At 49.2% G+C, this 20,764-nt stretch overlaps 1 protein-coding gene across 2 annotated transcripts in view; it reads right to left on the reverse strand.

Moving 5' to 3' along the window:
• Positions 15,661–20,764, reverse strand: part of KAZN (kazrin, periplakin interacting protein) — a 527,299-nt gene continuing 522,195 nt past the window's right edge. For both annotated transcript variants that reach the window (XM_018060597.1, XM_018060598.1), the window contains one exon: positions 15,661–19,179. In XM_018060597.1, coding sequence (XP_017916086.1) covers positions 19,015–19,179 — 165 coding nt within the window. In that variant the 3' untranslated portion in view covers positions 15,661–19,014. The remainder of the gene's footprint in view (positions 19,180–20,764) is intronic.

The following is a 20,764-nucleotide window of genomic DNA, read 5'->3' on the forward strand; positions in this document are numbered from 1 at the left end:
ATGATACAAACGGACTTACCTACAAAACAGAAAGAGACTCACAGAGTTAGAAAACAAACTCGTGGTTGCCTGGGAAAAGCAATAGTTGAGGACTTTGGGAAGGTCATGCACACATTCTCTATTTAAGATGGATAACCAACAAAAACCTATTGTACAGAACACGGAACTCTGCTCAATGTTATGCGCCAGTCTGGATGGGAGGGGTGATTGGGGGAGAATGGAAACGTGTGTATGTATGGCTGAGTCCCTTCACTGTTCACCTGAAATGCTCACAACATTGTTAATTGGCTATACTTCAATACCAAATGTTTTTGGTGTTGAATGATAATAAATTTCTGTTAGCTACCAGTTGGAGTAGGAAATGGCAACTTGTTCCAGTATTCTTGCCTGGAAAATTCCAAGGAGAGTGGAGCCTGGCAAGCTACCGTCCACGGGGCTGCAAACAGTCAGACACAACTGAGTGAGCACACACACACCAATTAGTCTTTTATCAGTTTTCATCAAACTTTTAGGTACATTTTGGAAAGGAATTGCTGTGTTCCTGTAAATCATTATTCTCTTGGTGTATTAGTTATCTACTGCTGTGTAACAAAGTTTCTCCAAACTTGGTGGTTCTGGGAAAAACAACAGTCACTATCTCACAGTTTCTAAGGGTCAGGAGCCAGGTGTGGCTTAGCTGGGGGACACTGGCTCAAGGTCACTCACAGGCTGCAATGAAGGTGCCTGAAGGAGGCTGCATCAGCTCACAGGCTGCAATGAAGGTGCCAGCTGAGGCTGCATCAGCTCAAGTTTCCATGAGGCAAGAGCCATCTCCAGGCTCATTCCCTGGTAGGATTCAGGTCCCTGCTGGCTGTTGGTCTGAGATCGACCTCAGTTCCTTGCCATATGAGTCTGTCCGTAACTCAGCTTACAACTTGGCAGGTGGCATCGTCGATGAGAGCAAAGAAGGGACAGAGAATGAGAAGAGAGGTGGAGAGTAAGTGAGTTCAGTCTTTTATAACCTAACCTGAAGAGTGACATCCCATCCTTTTTGCTGGATGACATGGTTAGATAGCATCACCAACTCAATGGACAGGAATTTGAGCAAACTCTGGGAGTTAGTGAAGAACGGAAGAGCCTGGTGTGCTACAGTCTATGGGGTTGCAAAGAGTTGGACATGACTGAGTGACTGAACAACAACGATATTCTCAGAAGCAAGCCACACTCCTGGGAAGGGGATTTGATCAGAGCTTGAACACCAGGAAGTGGGGCCATTGGAGCAATTATAGGAGCTGCCTGTCGCCAGTGGGCATCAATTTGAGATCAGGTGCATTAGAAAGAACACAGGCTTGGAGTGAGGCAGAAACAGTCTGATGCCAGCTTTTCCTCTTTATCGGTAAAATAGCACATTTCTCAACCTCACTGAGCTTCGTCTGTAAAATGGAGGCCGTTTCAGCTGCCCCACTGGGGCTGAGATGTGAATCAAGTGTGATCCACTGTGGTATGCTGCCTTGCTCAGTGTACTAGATTTCTAGGGCTGGTGTAACAGTTCCCAAGTTTAGCAGTTTAAACAACTAAAATGCATTATTTTAGAGTTCTTCCCTGGTGGCTCAGCCAGTAAAGAATCTGCCTGCAATGCAGGACACCCAGGTTTGATCCCCGAGTTGGGAAGATCCCTGGAAAAGGGAACGGCAACCCACTCCAGTATTCTTGCCTGGAGAACTTCATGGACAGAGGAGCCTGGACAGAGGGCTTCATGGACAGAGGGCTCCAGTCCATGGGGTCACAAAGAGTTGGACACGACTGAGTGACTAACACACACAGAATTCTGTAGGGCAGAAGGCTGACATGGGCCTTTGCTGTTGTTGAGTCGCTAAGTTGTGTCTGACTCTTTGTGACCCCAGGAACTGCAGCACACCAGGCTTCCCTGTCTTTCACTGTCTCCCGGGGTTTGCTCAAATTCATGTCCATTGAGTCGGTGATGCCATCCAACCACCTCATCCTCTGTTGCCCCTTCTCTAGCCCTCAGTCTTTGCCAGCATCAGGGTCTTTTCCAATGTGTCAGCTCTCCTTTTCTGTCTCTCTCATCTTTTAAGGCCCCACAGGATTACAGTGGGTCTACCCGGACAATCCTAAAATAGGATGATCTCCCTATTTTAAGGTTTCCTGGTTAGCAATCAGTTCCACCAGCAACCTTGATTCCTTATTTGTCACATAAGTTAACATAGTTCTAGGGATTAGGAGGTTTGGGGGCCATAAATCCTCCTATAGTCCTTCCACAAACCTGTCTCCATTTGCCCCGAGGTGTCTGCCTCCCCACACCCCACACTCCATACACAGCTGCCTGATTGTCCCTGTGGCATCCTGGCACCCAAGAGGGAGAGGTCCTCCTTGGCACACCCAGAGGCCAGGAGGAAGGCCTATTCATTCTGTAGGAACATGAGGAGGAGGCGGCAGGTGCTGGACAAGGTGAAGTTTATGGACATTCCTCAGGCGCCCCAGCTGTGTGTCTGATTCCCTCCGGGCTGCTCACACAGTCTCCAGAGGCTGTTTTTATCCCTCTCATCCTGGGAACAATGGATGGCTGCTCCCCACCTGTTCACCACATGTGTCCTGCTCCTGGAGGCCACCCACCTGGGACTTTCTCGGAGAAGGGAAACAGCTGGTGCCTCCTGTCGAAGTTGCATCGCAGAGGCAGGCCTCCTGGTTGGAACTGGCCCCTTACTGCAGCTGGACTTCTGCTGGGCGGGGGTGGTGGGGTGGTGGGGTGGTCTCCTGGGTGGAAGGGAATCTGGGTGAACAGGTGGCAAATTTGTCCTGAGGCCAGCTTCCAAATTTTGCTTGTCCTATTGAAGATGTGTTCCTTGTCTTCTGTGTGGAAAGAAGAGCGGCCCTTTTCGGGCTGCAGGAGAGGGCGCGGATCCCCCTCCAGCTGGCTTGTTGGGCCTAAATTGCTGGGCCGTCTGTGCTGGTTTGCTCTTTCCTGGGTTGGGCGGGGCTGTGGTGAGGAGTGTATCATCTTGCCATCTAGTGGCGAGTTGTGGGACTGCAGGCCGTAATGGCCCAAACACGATCTCTGGCTCAGTCGACTCTTATAGGGCACCACGGACTGTATGTAACCTGCCAGGCTCCTCTGTCCATGGAATTCTCCAGGCAATACTAGAATGGATTGCCATTTCCTCCTCCAGGGGATCTTTCTGACCCAGGAATCGAGCCTGTGTCTCCTGCATTGGCAGGTAAATTCTTTACCAATGTACCACCAGGGAGGCCTGGCGTGCTGTGGTTCATGGGGTCGCTCAGGACACGACTGAGCAACTGGACTGGACTGAACCAGGGAAACCCAGCATCTACCCTGGCTTTTAACCCAGGGCGGTGGTCCCAACCTCTGGCGGTGCCACAGAATCACACAAAGAGGTTTTGAAAAATACATTTGCTAGAGCCCCACTCTACACCTCCATCAGAACACTTGCCATTTAGCTTTAGAGTATAGATCCCCAGGCCCTACCTCTAAATTCTAAATTACTAGGTTTGGAATAAGTCCTCGGAATCTGAATTCTTAACCAGACTTCTCCAGTGACTCCAAGGGCAACTTGACTTGAACACCACTGATTCAACAGCTCATAAGATAAGTGAGCCAACTGTGGGACGTGGACTTCAAAGAAAAATAAAAACAAACCAACGATGTTCTCTTCAGTCATATTATTAGAAACATGCCATCTAGATTAAACAAGGATATAATATAGTAGTTAAAAGCATCTAGGTTTGTGTCCTACTTTTGCTGTTGCTGGTTTTGTGACCTTAGGCCAATGTCTGTCGTTTGTTGGAAGACTTGATACGATAAATAATGTGCAGAGCGCTTAGCACAGGGCCTGTGTATGTGCTAAGTCACTTCAATGGTGTCTGACTCTATGGGACCCTATGGACTAGAGACCTACAGGCTCTCTGTCCATGGGATTCTCCAGGCAAGAACGCTGGAGTGGGTTGGCATGCCCTCCTCCAGGGGATCTTTCCAACTCAGGGATCCAACTTGTGTCTCTTAAGTCTCCTGCACTGGCAGGCGGGTTCTTTACCATTAGTGCCAGCTGGCACTTAGGAAATGGGCCCTGTGTTAACAGTCTACTGGACAGATTGCTTAGATCTGTTGGGAGTTTCATTTCAGTGACATTTATGAAGGGGATGTCCAGAAAAGGAGGAGATGGAAGTGAGAGGAGAGGAGACCTTGAGGAAGAACCAAGGGGAAGGCTTGAGGGTCTGTATCCGGGAGGCAGAGGTCTTGGGGAGCAAGGTGTGGGTGTTGTGTAATAATCACCAGGTTGCTGTCACGGAAACCTTCAGTCGCTGAGTGAGAACTCTTGTGCAGTAGAACATGAGTGGTTCCAGTGCCTCACCTGTACCCCTCCTGGAGTGTGATCTGACCGTGGTGGACACACAGACAAACATTTGTTGTGACAGCCATTTACATAGTTATGGCACACTTGTTACACATAGGAACATATACATTGTACGTACATGTGTACATGTATGTATGTATGCATGTTGATATATTAGAAAAAATAAAGTCAACATCCCAGGGCAGGACTTCCCTGCTGGTTCAGTGGTTAAGACTTTGTCTTCCAATGCAGGGAGTGTGGGTTCAATCCCTGGTCATGGAGATAAGATCCCAAATACCTCGAGGCCCAAAAACCAAAACACAAAACAGAAGCAATATTGTAACAAATTCAATAAAGTCTTTATAAATGATCTAAATGAAAAAAATCTTAAAAAAAATCCCAGGGCTCTGCTTTCACAGAGATAAGTAGCAATGTGGGGCCTGAGCCATATTTAAAATACATATATATATGTTACAGACTGAATGTTTGCACCCCCAGCCTAATCCCAGTGTCTTGATATTTGGCAGTGCCTTTGGAAGATGATTAGGTCATGGGGGTGGAGCCTTCATGAATGGGATTAGTGCCCTCATTATAAAAGAGAACCCAGAGAGCTCCCTCGCCCCTTCTGCCTAACAAGGACGCAATGAGAAGACACCTGTCTTCCACCTGGAAGAGGGCTCACACCAGAGCCTGCCTGTATCACCACCCTGATCTTACATTTCCAGCCTTCAGAACTCTGAGAAACATATTTCTGCTGTTTTGAAGCCCTCCTCACCCCTGTCTGGGGTGCTTGGTTATCGCAGTCCAAATGGACTGAGATGTGATGTCACTAATGTAGAGCTGGTCTGAGGGTGTGGCAGACACAGTCCGAGTGGCATTGGGTAACCTGGCCTCAGAGGAGCTGTCCACTCGGGTTTGGAGGTGGACCTCGGTGATGCTCCTGGTTGCTTTCCCATGAATGTGCACTGCACCCCATGATTCCACATACCCAAGGGGCTGCATCTGTGAAAGGGGGGCCATCTTTAGCAAGCCAGCCTGACGCTGCTGACCACCTCAATGCTGGTGTTCATTTGGTTAAGTGCCTGCAAAACCGCACACCTGGACAGTTCCAGAGAACAAAGGTGCCGATGAACCTGTCTGCTTGGCCCCCTGCCCACCTAGTGGGCATCTCTTGCAGGTTTCCCCCCTTCCTGGATTGTTTGTTTTCCTCACAGACCCTGCTTTCATGTTGTTTCTTTTATGTCCACGTTTTATTATTATTATTTTTTTTTAGTTTTTTATTTTTTAATTTTAAAATCTTTAATTCCTACATGTGTTCCCAAACATGAATCCCCCTCCCACCTCCCTTATGTCCACTTTTTAAAACATTATTTTAAAAAGATATTTACTTATTTGGCTGTCCTGGGTCTTAGCTGTGGCACGTGGGATCTTCAGTCTTCCTTGCAGCATGTGGGATCTTTTTTAGCTCTGGCATGTGGATTCTTAGCTGTGATGTGTGAGCTCTAATTCCCTGGCCAGGGATGGAACCTGTGTCCCCTGCATAGGTAGCTCTGAGTTTTAGCCACTGGACCACCAGGGAAGTCCCTTTTTGTCCATTTTTTGAGGTCTGAGACCTTATTGGGTCCACCATCTACTTCAGACAATGCCATCTGCCTGGAGCGCAAGGCTCCAAGTGATCGCAGGCTCAGTGTTGCCAGGGTAACACTAGCTCTGCCCTTGTGGCTCCAGACTGACCTCTCTGCTGAGCCAGAGCTGAGTGGTTCTGGAGAAGACCCTGCTGAACAGAGCAGCACTGAGACCCATCAAGAAACGGAAAGTGAGGTGACATCCCTTGGGGTGTCCAGACAGCAGGTGGCAACAGGAGACACAGGACAACAAAGGTGTATCCTCCGCAAATGCAATTTGGCCTCTGACTTTGCAACATCACAAGCTCAAGGGAGGGCATCTCTAGCTAGGAAGATTGGGTCAATTAAAAAAAAAAAAAGGATTTAAAGATTATTTCATCTTTCCATTATTCTGTGTAATGCAGACAGAATGCTTGAAATGCAGGGGGAGGTTGTGTGTCCGCATGCATGTGAGCATATGTGTGTAGGTGTCTGGAAAGTAGCGGGTGGGAAAAAGGGCAGGGATTGCTTTGGGGTGAAGCCCAGTGGGTGAAGGGGTCTCTTTTAGGGTCTAGAGATTGAAACCCAATTCCAGTCGATTTAAGCAGGTGATAGTGGGCCTGTATGGGAGTGTCATGGACTAAACTGTGTGCCCCCCAAATTCGTATGTTGAAATCCTAAACCCCATACCTCAGGATGTGACTATTTGGAAATGGAAGTCTTTTTCTTTTTCCTTTTTTTAAATCGAAGGATAATTGCTTTACAGAATTTTGTTGTTTTCTGTCAAACCCCAACATGAATCAACCATAAGTATACATATATCCCCTCCCTTTTGAACCTCCCTCCCATCTCGAGATGGGAGTCTTTTAAAGGATGATTAAGTTTACATGAGATCATTAAGTTTACATGAGATCAGGGTGGACCCTGATCCATGTGACTGGTGTCCTTATAAGAAGAGATTAGGACACCCACACGCAGAGGGGCTACATAGGGAGAAAATGACTGTCTACAAACCAAAGAGAGCCTCAGAGAAAACCCACTCTGCCAACACCTTGGTCTCGGATTTCTAGACTCTAGAACTGTGGGACATTAAATTTCTGGGTTTTAAAAAGCCCTGATGTTATGATGACCCTAGCAAACTAATATCGGGAAGGAGTGAGAGGGGTGGGAGAGGGGAGAGTGTCATTTAAGCAACCCCCCAGGAAGCAGGGGTGGACTTGGCTTCAGGGACAGTGGGATCCAGGGAATATGACAATCCACCCTGCTCCCTCTCCCATCTTATACAAGGCTATGGTTTGGCCTCCTCCTCTTGGGTATCTCCTTTGTGGGAGGGACATGGCAGCCTGCACTCTGGGGCAATTTCATAACTCAAGATCTAAAAGAGAAGCAAGAGCTAACCTTCCACTCATGATCTGAAACCATCCAGGAAGTGATTCTGATTTTCCCTTCTCAGGTCTCAGGGCCCACTCCTGGGGCCATCTGCAATGGCTGGGGGGAGGGAGGATGCAGGGCTGGGTTAGGGTTCCAGCCTGGATCATCTGCTCTCCCTGAAGGCAGGGGGTGGGGCTGATGGTGGAGGCTGCAGGACAAGAGGGCACGTGATCAACAATCCACAAGGCCAACAGAAGAGGGGAACATGAGATCCTGAGGCCCAACAGGGAAAGGAAGTGGCCCAGGTCATACGGCCTGTGTCTGTGGCCGAGCTAGCAGGGAGGAAAGCGGAGGGATTGGAGGGAGGCAGGGGGCATTACTCCCTGCCAGGTCTACAGTTGCCAGCGTGGTTGAAACAGAAGGGAAACTGGCACATCAGCTGCTGTCAGACTCCATCACTAATTTTGTTTCCTGTTTTGTTTGTTTGTTTTTTAAGTAAAACGGGGAGGATGGAGGAGGATGAGCCATTATAAGTACTCACTCAACCAGACCACTCTGATCCCTAAATTGCTACCTTGTTTGAAGTCAGGAGCTCAGGAGCTGACTTTGCCCTTTAAACCCGTAATTTACAGAGCAATTTTCTGCTAGGCAGAGAGAGTGGATCTCGCCTTCCGGTAATGCCCCCACTTAATCTTGGGAAGTCTCTTCAGCCCTGCAAACATCTGGCTTGAAGAATTTTTTACTGTAAACAGCTGGGTGTGGCCGGCCAGCCTCAAGGCAGTGGGTACCAGCGCAGACTCTGCAGATAGCCGGTCTGCGGTGCTAAGATCTCAGCTCCCATGGGCCAGCTTGGGACTCTGGGGATCTATATAAAGTCTCCGTACCTCAGTTTCCCTGTTTGTCAGATGAGAAAAGTGTTAGTCATTCAGTTATGTCCAACGATGGACAGGGAGGCCTGGCGTGCTGCGATTCATGGGGTCGCAAAGAGTTGGACACAACTGAGCGACTGAACTGAACTGTGTCCGATTCTGCGGCCCTGTGGACTGTAGCCCTCCAGGCTCCTCTGTCCATGGGATTTCCCAAGCAAGAATACTGGAGTGGGTTGCCATTTCCTCTCCAGTGGATCTTCTTGACCCAGGGATTGAACCCTGGTCTCCTGCATAGCAGGCAGATTCTGTACCATCTGAGCCACCAGGGAATCCCAGATGAGAAAAACAATGTCTATCAGAAAGGGGTTCTGGGAGGAGTAAATGGGCAAAACCACATACAGATGTGACTCTCAATTGTAGATGATTTTGCCTCCATGGGGGGTATCTGGCAATGTCTGGAGAAACTTGGGGCTGTCAGGTCTAGAGGGGGTTACACTCTTGTCTTCTAGTGAATGGGGGCAAGGGATGCTGCTAAACATCCTGCAATGCACAGGACATCACGCCAACCCCCGAAGTACCTCCAGGGTGTCAGCGGTGCAGAGGTTGAAAAGGGTAAGTGTCCGATCAGTGTTGGCTATTAGACCCGATCTCTGAATTCTCACTTTTGTTTCTGGTGCTGTCAGGCACCTGGACTCAAAGTTCTTTTTCCTCTCTGAATATCAGGGGCTCCTCTTCCCTGGGGATCCCTGCCCCACTGCAGGAAGAAGCATCTTTCAGGAAAGACCAATCTCCCACCTCTCCTCCCGCAAGCCATATGAAAGGATCCCACACCACAAAGTCCCCTGAGAGTCCCAGGGCACTGGGTTCTTCAGTCGGTGCACGTGCGGTCCCTTCAGGACGTGACACTCTGGGCTGATCCCACCCCTGGTGGGCTTGTGAGCCTAGTCTACTCAGCCCATGGGATTCCACCCTGAGACTTTACTAGAACTACTGGATGAGAGCCTCTCTTATGTATGGATAGCTAAGCTGGGAGTCTGTGTGTCTTGTGGCAATTTTGCCTGGAAATGAAACTGTCTGTGCCGGGAGCCAGCGTGAGGAATCCCACCCGTGACAAGGTCATGTGGCAGAGATCTGATGGGCAAGGCGAGTTAGATCTCAGGGTGTCCCCCTGGAATTTCCTGAGCATGTACCCCCAAAACCAAAAATCTGCCGGCCTTTGTACTCTGCTTTTCCACTCTTCTGACACACTCTGGAAAAAGTCAACCCAGGGCTTTAGTCTTCTGCATTTGAAAGGGATGTTTCAGTTAAACCCCCTCTGATAACTCTCTAGCTTGCCTTAACAGGTTCCCCCGGACCTCTTACAGCTTGTGAATTGCTTACAGCCCCCCAACTGCGAGAGGCACAAAGCTTAAAGCATCTTAAAGATACAGAGCCTTTTCTAAAGAGCTAAAAATCATATTAGTGACGGGTTTTCACTGTTGACTCAATGATTGCCGCCAGGCCTCCATATTCTTTATCTTTTAGGCACCTGGGAGGATGTTAATCAATGTAAACGGGATATGGAAAAGGATATATAATAGTTTTGATGTTAGCAACACTAGACTTTTGAGTTAATAACTTTTCTTTTGTTATAAATCACTGTACTCCTTTTACTTGTTATAAATTGCTGTATCTTTGCTATGTAAGAATGTAACTTTATTTAGTGCTTTCTGAGAGTGGCACCAGACTTTGAGAAGAACAACACAAATAAGTCTTCTGGTTGACAAACCCTTATCAGAAAAAAGGCTGTAAAATGTTAATTGGCCCTTTTGGCTGGAAGATGATGTAAATCACGTAAGACTTGTGTATACAACTAGGTATGCAGAGAGAAAAGCCTGGTTTTGATAAGAGCCTGGGCTGCTAACGCTGCATAATTTTGTACTACCCATTGATCTCTATGTACAATCAAAAAGGTATAAAAGCCCTTGCTAGACAATAGAGGCCGGGCCAGTCGCTGGACTGTTTTCCCCCGTGTCTTCTCTTTACTCTAATTTCTGGCTGAATTCCCATCTGGGGCATGGAGGCTCGCCATGTCTACTTACTTGTCCTGGCTTCTAAGATCCGTAAGAGAGAGAGCCCAAGGTGGGGCACTCTCCGATATTCAAACGGACGCCAGTGGCCTAACGTAGATGGTGCAAGCTCCTTGTCTGGAACTTTATTGGCTTTCCATGTAAACCAAGTTATTCAGCCTCTTTTCTCCACTTAATTTTCCTACTATACTATTATTTCTTAATCTTATACTAATAAATAAATAAGTTTTTTCCTCGCCAATGCCGTCCCCACTTCAAATTCCCTGGATCCACCAGGGCTGGACCCCAGCATGTCTGGAAATGAACCTGTCTGGGAATGAATCTGACATAGAAAGGCAAAGCCAAGGGATGAGGAAAGATGAAGATCCTGAAAATATCACTTGCCACTTTGGATCCAAAGCCTCTGTGTTTTAAACTTATTTATGGCTGCGCTGCCGTTTATGGGGTCGCACAGAGTCAGACACGACTGAAGCGACTTAGCAGCAGCAGCAGCAGCAGCGCTGGGTCTTCGTTGCTGTCTGTGGGCTTTCTCTAGTTGCAGTGGGCGGGGGCTGCTTCCTCGTTGTGGTGTGCGGGCTTCTTTTTGCAGTGGCTTCTCTTGTGATGGAGCATGGGGCTTCAGAAGCTGTGGCACGCAGGCTCTAGAGCGTGTGGGCTTCAGTAATAGCTCACAGGCTTTGTTGCCCCAGGAATCTTAGTTCCTGGACTAGGGATCGAACTCATGTATCCTGTGCTGGCAGGCAGATTCTTAACCACTGGACTGCCAGGGAAGTTGCATCCGGCACTATTCTTTACAGATGCTGATCAATTCCTTTCTGTTCTTAAGCTAGTTTTTGAATTGGGTCACTGGCTACACAGAAATACACTTGTCCTAGAATTTTTCTTCCCTCAGTTAAGTTTTTCTAGGGCCTTGCCTACCCTCTCCCCATCCATTCATCAAATCATAAGCTTCTTGAGGACAGGGATTGTATAGACAACTAAATTCTCTCTGGGTTCTATGTGGCAACAGAACTTTCTGCCATGATGAGAATGTTCTGTATCTCACAGGCAGCTATGAGGTGCTTGAAATGGGCTGGTGCTACTGAGAAATGGAATTTTAAATTTTACTTAATTTTAATTGGTTGGTAATTTAAATTTAAAGTGACTTGGCTGCCAGATCAAACAGCATAGTGGGATAGCATCTTGCCGTGGTGGTGGTGGTGGTGCTCAGCTGATTTTTATTGATTGATGGATTGATCTGTTCATGTGCTTAATGAACAGGGAGAGGGTGACGATGCTGTATTGGTGGATATAGTACATGGGCAGTCACGGCCCCACAGGTCCCAGGCAGATAAATGTAATGCAAAGTTGAGAATGCAGAATGTTTCAGAGGAGGCCCAGATCAGATTCTTTGGAAGTTCAGGGAGATCATTGTGGTCCAGAGGGAGACTGGGGGTCGGATCAAACAGTGTTCTCAAGGGGATTAATCAAAAACGGGATCGATGAGTCTGTGTGTTGCTGAGGGGTTGTTCTGGGAGGCAGGCCTATATCTGCAGTGCGCATAGAAGGGTGGGGCCAGGCAGGATGGTGCACGTAGGTGGGGCTCTGGTTCTCAGCTCTGAAGCCTGGGAGAAGCCCCTTCACTCGCCATGCCTGTTTTCTCATCAGTAAAACAGAGTGAGTAACAGTATGCCTGCCTCCTCTGTCCGTGGGATTTTTCCAGGCAAGAGCACTGGAGTAGGTTGCCATTTCCTTCTCCAGGGGATCTTCCTGGCCCAGGATCGAACCTGCATCTCCTGTGTCTCAGGAGAATCGCAGGCAGATTCTTTGCCCCTGGGAAAGCCCCACATGGATAGAACAAACACACAGTCTTAGCTACTAATGATGATGCAAACTGGGTCCCCACCTCTGGGGGGCATGGTGAGACTCAGGACCCTCCCAGAGACCCAGCCCCTCACCTCAGCCCTGCAGTGGGCTCTGTCCCTCCATCCAGCAGTGCATGGATGCTAAGTTGCTTCTGTCATGTGTGACTCTTTGTGACCCCATGGTCTGTAGCCCACCAGGCTCCTCTTCCATGGGATTTTCCAGGCAAGAATACTGGAGAGGGTTGCCATTTCCTCCTCCAGGGGATATTCCCAACCCAGGGATCAAACCCACATCTCTTGTGTCTCCTGCATTGGCAGGCAGGTTCTTTACCACTAGCGCCACCTGGGAAGCCATCCATCAGTACACCCCCTACATGCTAGGGTTGCCTGGTCTATGGGAAGTCAACCCCAGGAAGACAATCTTGGGTACAGATGAATAGAGAGGAGCTGGGCATTTCATTCAGGTTCAATCAAGTTTCATTCGAGGTTCCTTCCTTACTCTTGGAAACCAGCAGCACATCTGGCAACCAGAATGGCCTAAAATAGACATCTTGGGTTTCCACGTGGGGCGATAGAAGAGGCACTTGGCATCTCTGTTGCCTCCAAGTCATCTGTGCCCTGGGAGCCCTAGTGCCCATGGGGCGATTGCATCATTCTGCAACCAGGGAACCTAATTTAGCCAAGAACCACAGCAAAGGGAAAGAAGGACCCATTGTGCAGAAGGTGGGGGCTTGTGTCCGATTGTGCCACTAGGGAACATTCCTAATTGCATCAGGGATGACACAGATGGGCAGGAGCCAGCTCAAGTGCCCTGGGAGTGGACAGAGACCCAGTAGAGGCTCTGCTGCTGCCTGATGCCCCTTGAGCCCCTCAAGAGATAAGCCTCTCTCTCCCTCACTCCCTTCACTCCAGCCATGTGGGCCTTTAAAAAAAATCTATTTAAATGTTTATAAAATTTGGCAGTGCCAGGTCTTAGCTGTAGCATGTGTGATCTAGTTCCCTGACCAGGGATCAAACCTGGGGCCCCTGCATTAGGAGTGGGAGGTCTTAGCCGCTGGACCACCAGGGAAGTCCACACATGGGCCCTTTTTTCAGCCCTATTTACTGTGCTGCTCCCACAGGACCTTTGCACACGCTGACCTGCTGTCTGGAATCCTCTACCCTTTCCTCGTCACCTGCTGAACTGCCTTCAGCCCAGGCCTCACTTCCTCTCGTCTACGTTAAATCCTCATAAGATAAGCTCTCTGACTACCAGCTACCTTGGCTCTCTTGGTCAAGGTTACAATTTCACGCCGCCCCAGAATATTTCATTTATGCCTCTCTTCCTTCAATTCAGTCACTTAGTCGTGTCTGACTCTTTGTGACCCCATGGACTGCAGCACCCCAGGCTTCCCTGTCCATCACCAACTCCTGGAGCATGCTCAAACTCATGTCCATTGAGTTGGTGATGTCATCCAACCATCTCATCCTCTGTTATCCCCTTCTCCTCCTGCCTTTAATCTTTCCCAGCATCAGGGTCTTTTCAAATGAGTCAGTTCTTTGCATTAGGTAGCCAAAGTATTGGAGCTTCAGCTTCAGCATCAGAACTTCCAATGAATATTCAGGACTGATTTCCTTTAGGATGGACTGGTTGTATCTCTCTGCAGTCCAACGGACTCTCTAGAGTCTTCTCCAAAACCACAGTTCTAAAGCATCAATTCTTCAGTGCTCAGCTTTCTTTATGGTCCAACTCTCACATCCATACATGACTACTGAAAAAACTACTCTCTTACCAGCTGGACAGTAATTTCTGTGTGGACAGAGGCTGGGCAGAATTTCATTCACATTGTCTCCATCCAGAAGGGGACGACAGAGGATGAGATGGTTGGATGACATCACTCAACTCAAAGGACATGACTTTGAGCAAACTCAAGGAAACAGTGACGGACAGGGAAGTCTGGTGTGCTGCAGTCCACGGGGATGCAAAGAGTTGGACACGACTGAGTGACTGAACACCTGCCTACTGGATGTTCTTCCCCCAGATCTTTGCAGGGCTGGCTCCTGCTCAAAACTTATATCTCAGCTCAAAAGTTCTCTGGGGCCTCCACCCCTCCATCACACCTACCACTTTTCGCATCCAACATCAGTCACCCCAGTCATGGATGAGGTTCTTGTCTTCCTTCGCTACATTATATGAGTTCTACCCTTGTATCCCAAGCACTAAGAACAGGCCATGGCACCCGAGAGGATTCAGTAAATACAGTGCACATGGTCAGCCTGCTGAGGCTGGCTGTGCCCAGGCCCATCTCACAGTGTCTTCTAACTCTTCCAAACCTTCCCTGTTCAATGCACATTTCCCGAGTGTCCACCCTCTGCCTAAGCTTAGCAATGAGTTGGAGAGTCAGGCTGGGCTCCTGTCCTGGGACAAACGAACAGTTGGGTTCACTGGGTTGGAGCTCCATCAGGACCAATTGGACCTCTGGGTGGAACCCTCAGACAAGCCCCCACCTCCTGTGATTTGGGCTTTGCCACAAGGGCCCAGCTGTCAGCCAGGATCTTAATACTCAGAGTATGTCTCTGAACCAAAAGTACAACCTGGGAGTATATTAGAAATGTGAACCCCAGGCCCCACTACAGACCTCCTGAGTTAGCATCTGCATTCCAGAAACACCTGTCCCTCCCAGGTGCACACTGAAGCCTGTGTGTTCCACCACTGCAGACTAAATGTCTGCATCCTCCCAGAATTTATATATTGATAAACCCTAACCTGCAGGTGTTGGTATTAGGAGGTGGGGCCCGCCTGGAGGTGATCAGGGCATGAAGGTGGGGTCCTCATGATGGGATTAGTGCACTTGTAAGATGAGACGTCAGGGAGTTGGCATCCTCTCTCTCCCACTCCAGTCCGTGAGGGCACAATGAGATATGAAGACACAATGAGAAGGCCACCATCTGCCAAGCAGGAAGAGAGTGCTCACCACGGGCTGTATTGGCTGGCACCTGGATCTTGAACTTCCCAGCCTCTAGAACCCTGAGGGATGAATGTTGGTTGTTTAAGACCCCTAGTCACTGGTATTATGTTGTAGCAGCCTGAGCCACTGAAACGACCACAAAAAAAGTCTATTCTGATCGTCTGGAAATATGAATTCCCTGGAGGAGGGACACAGCAAAGCGAATGATACCAAGGGTGTGGTGACTTGTTTCCCCCCTGACAATGTGGTCCCAGGATATAACGCAGCACTCTGACAGGAGGCACCAGACTTTTCCAATAGGACAGAATGCATCAGAATGCATCCATTTTGAATCCTACCACCTGGAAAGGTTAAGTGGGTTAATCCACCTGCTGGAAGGTGGGGGTAGGGGTACTCAGCGGGGAGGAGCAAGTCCAGGATTTGGAGGCGGGTGACTGAGTTTGAGTCCTACTCTGTAATGTATCAGCTTTTTGGAGCTAGACAGGCCTCTCAACCTTAGTCTCAGTTTCTCCATCTATGAAATGGGTTAATAACACCCCGTCAAAGAGACTGTTGAGAAAACTGAATGAGAACACACAGAGGAAAAGGCCAGCTCATCAGTGAAGTGCTGTGAAGTAGTATTTATTGTTACAGTGTTAAAATTCACTCTTGGGAAGACATTCAGGGCCATGACCAGCAATTAAATGTCAGGAACATCATCCTAGTTCATGGACAACTTGTTTCCTTTGTAGCCAAAAACTCCTGGGGGTGTTAGGGCTCAGGAAATTATTCTCATCAGCCAACTGCTGGGAAGGATGTTAGTGTCAGAAGATGCTGTTTTGCACAGGGCTTCTTTTTCTTGCCACTCAACTGCCAGGAGCCCACTGGAACCTCGAAGGGCAGAGCAGAAGTGATGGTGTCCAGAACATATGGGCTGTGATGGGAAGGGGGAGAGCAAGGCTTGGAACATCTTGCCAAATCGTCCCATTCTTCTGGACCCAGACCCATTCAGTGGCCTTGAGATTTGGGGTCACTGCTCTGAGGCCCCTCCATGCTGGCTGGGCTGCGGGGAGAGCCCTTCCCCTCAGCTTCCTCTGGCCCAGGTGCTTCTGCGGAGTCTCCCTGTCCCTGTCTCCTGCATCCTGGGGTCCAATGACTGCAATGATGAGACAGATGGATTTATGGGAGAAAGGCCCTGCTCAGCCAAGGCCAAGGGAGCTTTCCAGAGGTACAGAGGGTTAGAAAGCTGAGCCTTCTTACGGCTCCAGCCCCCAGGTACTAGGAGGAATATGGGGTGTGTCTGCCTACCCTGGTTTTCCCCAACCTCTGGCAGCAACTATCTCTTTGGAAAGGGCCAGCACCCATGGGTACAGGTGACATCACCTCAGAGAAGCACATGCATATGGTTCCCAGGTCCAGGTGTCATGTCACCACCCGTTAAGGACCAAAACCATGACCCAGGCTGTTTGGACAGGATGTGGCCAGTCAATGTTCCATGGGTGGCCACACTGCCAGCCTTTGCTAACCAGCTACCAGAACCTCTGCCGAGATCACATGCCCTGCTCTTCTTGCCTGCCCTGTAGCAGGGCTGACATTTAGGGTTTTTCCAACAGACAGAGCTTTTCTTGGTTTAACTCTGTGTAGAGCTTGTTCATTTATCAGCCAACCCATCCTCATGTTGAAAAGTCAGTTCCAAATGCTCACCTGACTGCCAGGGACACAGAAAATTGGGCAAGTGAGAATGTGAACTTAGAGCATCATTTGGACCAAAAGGTGCATTTGAGGTTGCCCATGTTGCCCCAGGCCTGCTAGCTGAATGATGAGAATGTTTCGGGCAGTGCCATTCCTTCCAGTGACCCCTCAGTTGTCCACTTGCCCATCTTGCCCCCAGTGGGCCTGAGTGGGGAACAATGCATTGGTTTCATACGATCAGACCCACATTCAGGCACCTCCCTGTCTGCCACTCCTGCTCACCTTGTGAGAAACACTGCCTTTCCGCTTTGCTGCTTCCTGAGAGGCAGATCCTGGCGCCCCCAGTCACCCAGCCTGGATGCTGGCCTGGGAGTGACCTGCGGCATCAGGTTAGAGGGAGGTTTTACTCCCCTCTCTGGGCTGTGAGCATTGCAGCCTCAAACCCCATGTATGTGGCTTGATGACATAAAGATAGTGAGTTTGGAGCCTCAGCAAAGCCAAGTCAGGTTCCAGAGCCTCACTCCTTGGGCCCAGGAATCAGACATGTGTCCCTAGGAGGTCAAACGCTCAGACCAGAGGGGGCATGCCTGTCTAAAAAGCTGTGCTTCTGTTAAGTTTAGAATATAATGGTCTTCAGCCTCAGGGAGGAGGAATTTTTAAGCTCATTGGGCCTAGGTTTGTGCTTTTCCCTTGAGGGGAAATCATTCATTGGGTTGAAGACCAGGCGCTTTGATGGTTCTTGGAGGCCAACCCCTGCTTCCAGTCCTGGAAATTCAAACCTTTTATAGACTGGTGGTGCCAAAGGCCTCATTGGAAGTCGACCATTGTGGTCGACTGAATCATTGTGGTCCAAATGAATCATGTGCTTTGATAACAAAAGTGTAAGTGGAACCCCAATACTGTCTGTCCACCCCTAATCACTTCTTAGTAATGAGGTCAATGAATTCAAGTCTGAACACAGGAATCAAACTGGTTTTCAAGGGCTGCGGGATTTTCCTCTTTTGGGGGTCCAGTCCCATGGGGGCCCTAGAGAGCTTGCACATTAAACATGCCTTGCCCTCCTTGTGCACATTGCTCCAACCAAAGAGTTGGAGAGAACGAGTACAGTATCAATTCTGTGTTGTAAATGGGAAATGAGACACCCATCCCAGATCCCATAACTTCCCACTTGTCTCCTGAGAGGGTAAGAATGTTACAGAGGTTAGCAAGTGTTAATCCTCACAACATCCCCAGGAGGGAACCAGAAGTATTGTAGATGAAGCTGCTGAGGCACAGAGAGGTGAGGCCACTGGGAATAAGCCACACAGCAAAACAGCAGCAGAGTCAAGAAGAAGGCTGGGGGTCCTCTCCGTCACCTCAGCGACTGGTGAGACTCAGCTCCGTTCAGGCACTGCTGAGCACACCTGTGTGTCAGGTGACAACAAGGTCTGTCGCGTCAACGAGAAGCATTTCCCTGCTCCACTGTCACACTCGGGACAAGTTGTCACAGACCGAACTCAGTCATTCCCAGTCTTGTTGACACGATGTCCTTCATCCAGATGACGGGGTACCCACAGTTCCTAGGAAGGCTGCTGCTCAGCCCCACCTCTACAGGGATCATCGCCCTCCTTCACCCAGTGGAGCCCCTCCCCCAGGGAGGGGCCAGGTAGCCCTTGAATACATCCACGCTGACATGACACAAGGCTTTTAAGATTTGAATGACACTCCTGTTTTGCATTCTCCCAAGGGAGATTCAATGACCCAAGTCAGAAGCTAAGTTCTCGGTCATAGAGGGCATGTATGTGGGAGCTGAGACCACCACGAGGCTGGCTGGAAGGGTCCACATGAGGATGGTGAGCCCCCAGCCTTGCAAGCTCCTGGCATTGCCACCACTGGGCTCTGTGTATCTCGCTAGAGTCCTACCTGCTCCTCTTGGGATGGTATCTTGGGGAACTCTGTGCTTCTATACACCCAGGAGGCTTAGTTCAAGGCTCCCAGGATCACCTGGACTGCTCAGTGGCTGAGTCACTCAGTGGCAGAGCCTTGATAATGGAGGTGCTGGGCACCCTGATTGGTCCTTCGGGCTAGTCTTATTCCAGGGAGCAGGGAAGTCCTCAGTCCGCTCCAGGCAGGCAGGCTGGTGTCCCCTCGTTCTGTGGGGATCCCATTCAAAGTCACGGCAGTCTGCTGAGATTTCTGGGGACCAGAGGAGCATCCTCAGGCCGAACTGACTATGTACAGTGGTGACGGTCCCGGGATGGCCTGCCTCCCCGGGTCTTTCCATGTTGGGTCTGGTGGAACATCTGCTCCTTACACGTTGGTGACCTCCAAGCCATTATAGCCCTCCAGACGGCACTGCTCCAGCCTGCCCTGGGAGTCCTCGTCTCCGCAATCTTCATTTTGAAGAGAGCCATAGTCATCATGGAAATCGGGGTCTTTGTTGCTAAAGCCCCTTCCTATCTTTCCCAGGGGCAGCTGAGAAGAGAGGAAGGAGAACAAAGGGCAGGAAGCAGAGAAAAAAGAATTGAGTGTTCTTGGATCTGGGAAATGTGGTATCTCCAACTGCTGTGTGTCCTTGAGTAACTTATCTAACCACTCTGTGGTTCTATGAGTAACAATTCTCCCTTGCTCAGGGAGACTGAGAGGAGGATTTTTGTGAGTTAACCTTATGTTGTGTCCCCAACCTGAAGGAACCAGCTGGTTGCCGAGAGTGAGGACAAGTATAGTCTTTCTGATTACCCATCAAAGTTTCTCTCTTCCTCCTCAGCAGGAAGAGAGGGGAGAATGTGCGGGTTTGAGGTCTGACTGCATTCCCAGGTCAAGAAGAAATATTCTAGATGTGGCAGAAAAAGCGTGGGTTTTGGTGACTCAGAAACTGGGGTTTGGATCCCTGCTCTGCCATTTTCCAGCTGTGTGACCTTAGACAAGTCACCCGCCTTACACGTTGGTGACCTCCAACTACAGTTTTCTCAGCTACAAGATAGAGCTGGTAATTCCTTTCTCTCAGAGTTTGTGCAAAGTGTAGAAATCCCATCTGGGAAGCATGTAGCAAGGTGCTGGCCATACCGTGCGTGCAAGCTCAGTCACGTCCAGCTCTTTGCAACCCTATGAACTGTAGCCTGCCAGGCTCCTCTGTCCATGGGATTCTCTGCGGGGGACTGCCCGTGAAGGGTTAAGTCTTGGGAGCTGCTCGGCGTTATGCAGAGCCCTAGGACATGTTCCTAAGCTCCCTGTCCCGCCCCCCTGAAGAATTTATTACCCTTAAGGCTCCAGGACGTTTGGTTCTTGCAACATTTCATAGAAGATAGATTAGCTTATTGATAGAAGATAGATTATCTATTTGTGAAGTACACAACGGTAAGGGTCTTGTGATTGTATTTGGAGATTAAGAACAATCTTGTGAATGTCAGAAGTCACGTACTTTATCCTATATATACTGCAGCACAATACAGGAAGGCATCAGCCATTTTGGTCTGATCCTCTCAACCCCATCTTTTGTCTCTCTCTTATTTTTCATAGCGGGGACGCTCCGTTCTCTCCCTGTGCAGGTGCAACTCTTGCTTGTGCTGGCCGCGGCAATTCTCCAGGCACGAATACTGGAGTGGGTTGCCATTTCCTCTCCCAGGGGATCTTCCTGACCCAGGGATCCAGCCTGTGTCTTGTGCATTGGCAGGCGGATTCTTTACCACTGAGCCACATGGGAAGCCTCAAGGCACTGGCAGAGAGTAGCTATTGTTATCAGACATGGTGGACCCGCAATAAATATTTCTGTCTTATTTTGAACAGACGTCTATTGGAGTAGTTGTGACAACGCTGTGTAATTATTTATTTGACTGCCTTTCTTTCCAGACCAGTGTTTCGTAACCTTTATTTCCATTGTTGTCCCCTTTAAAAAGATGACCTTTTACATATTTTTTCCCTAATCACACCCCCAGCATGAAATTTTCATACCACAGGGCCTCTGTGCACGTGTTTATGTGCCATGTGTATATCTGTGCTTTACACATAAAAAGAGTAAGACTTTCTGCATCCTCCACTCTGAGAACCAATTCTGACCGCC

The sequence above is a fragment of the Capra hircus genome, chromosome 16, assembly GCF_001704415.2.
Source record: "Capra hircus breed San Clemente chromosome 16, ASM170441v1, whole genome shotgun sequence".
Classification (NCBI taxonomy): domain Eukaryota; kingdom Metazoa; phylum Chordata; class Mammalia; order Artiodactyla; family Bovidae; genus Capra; species Capra hircus.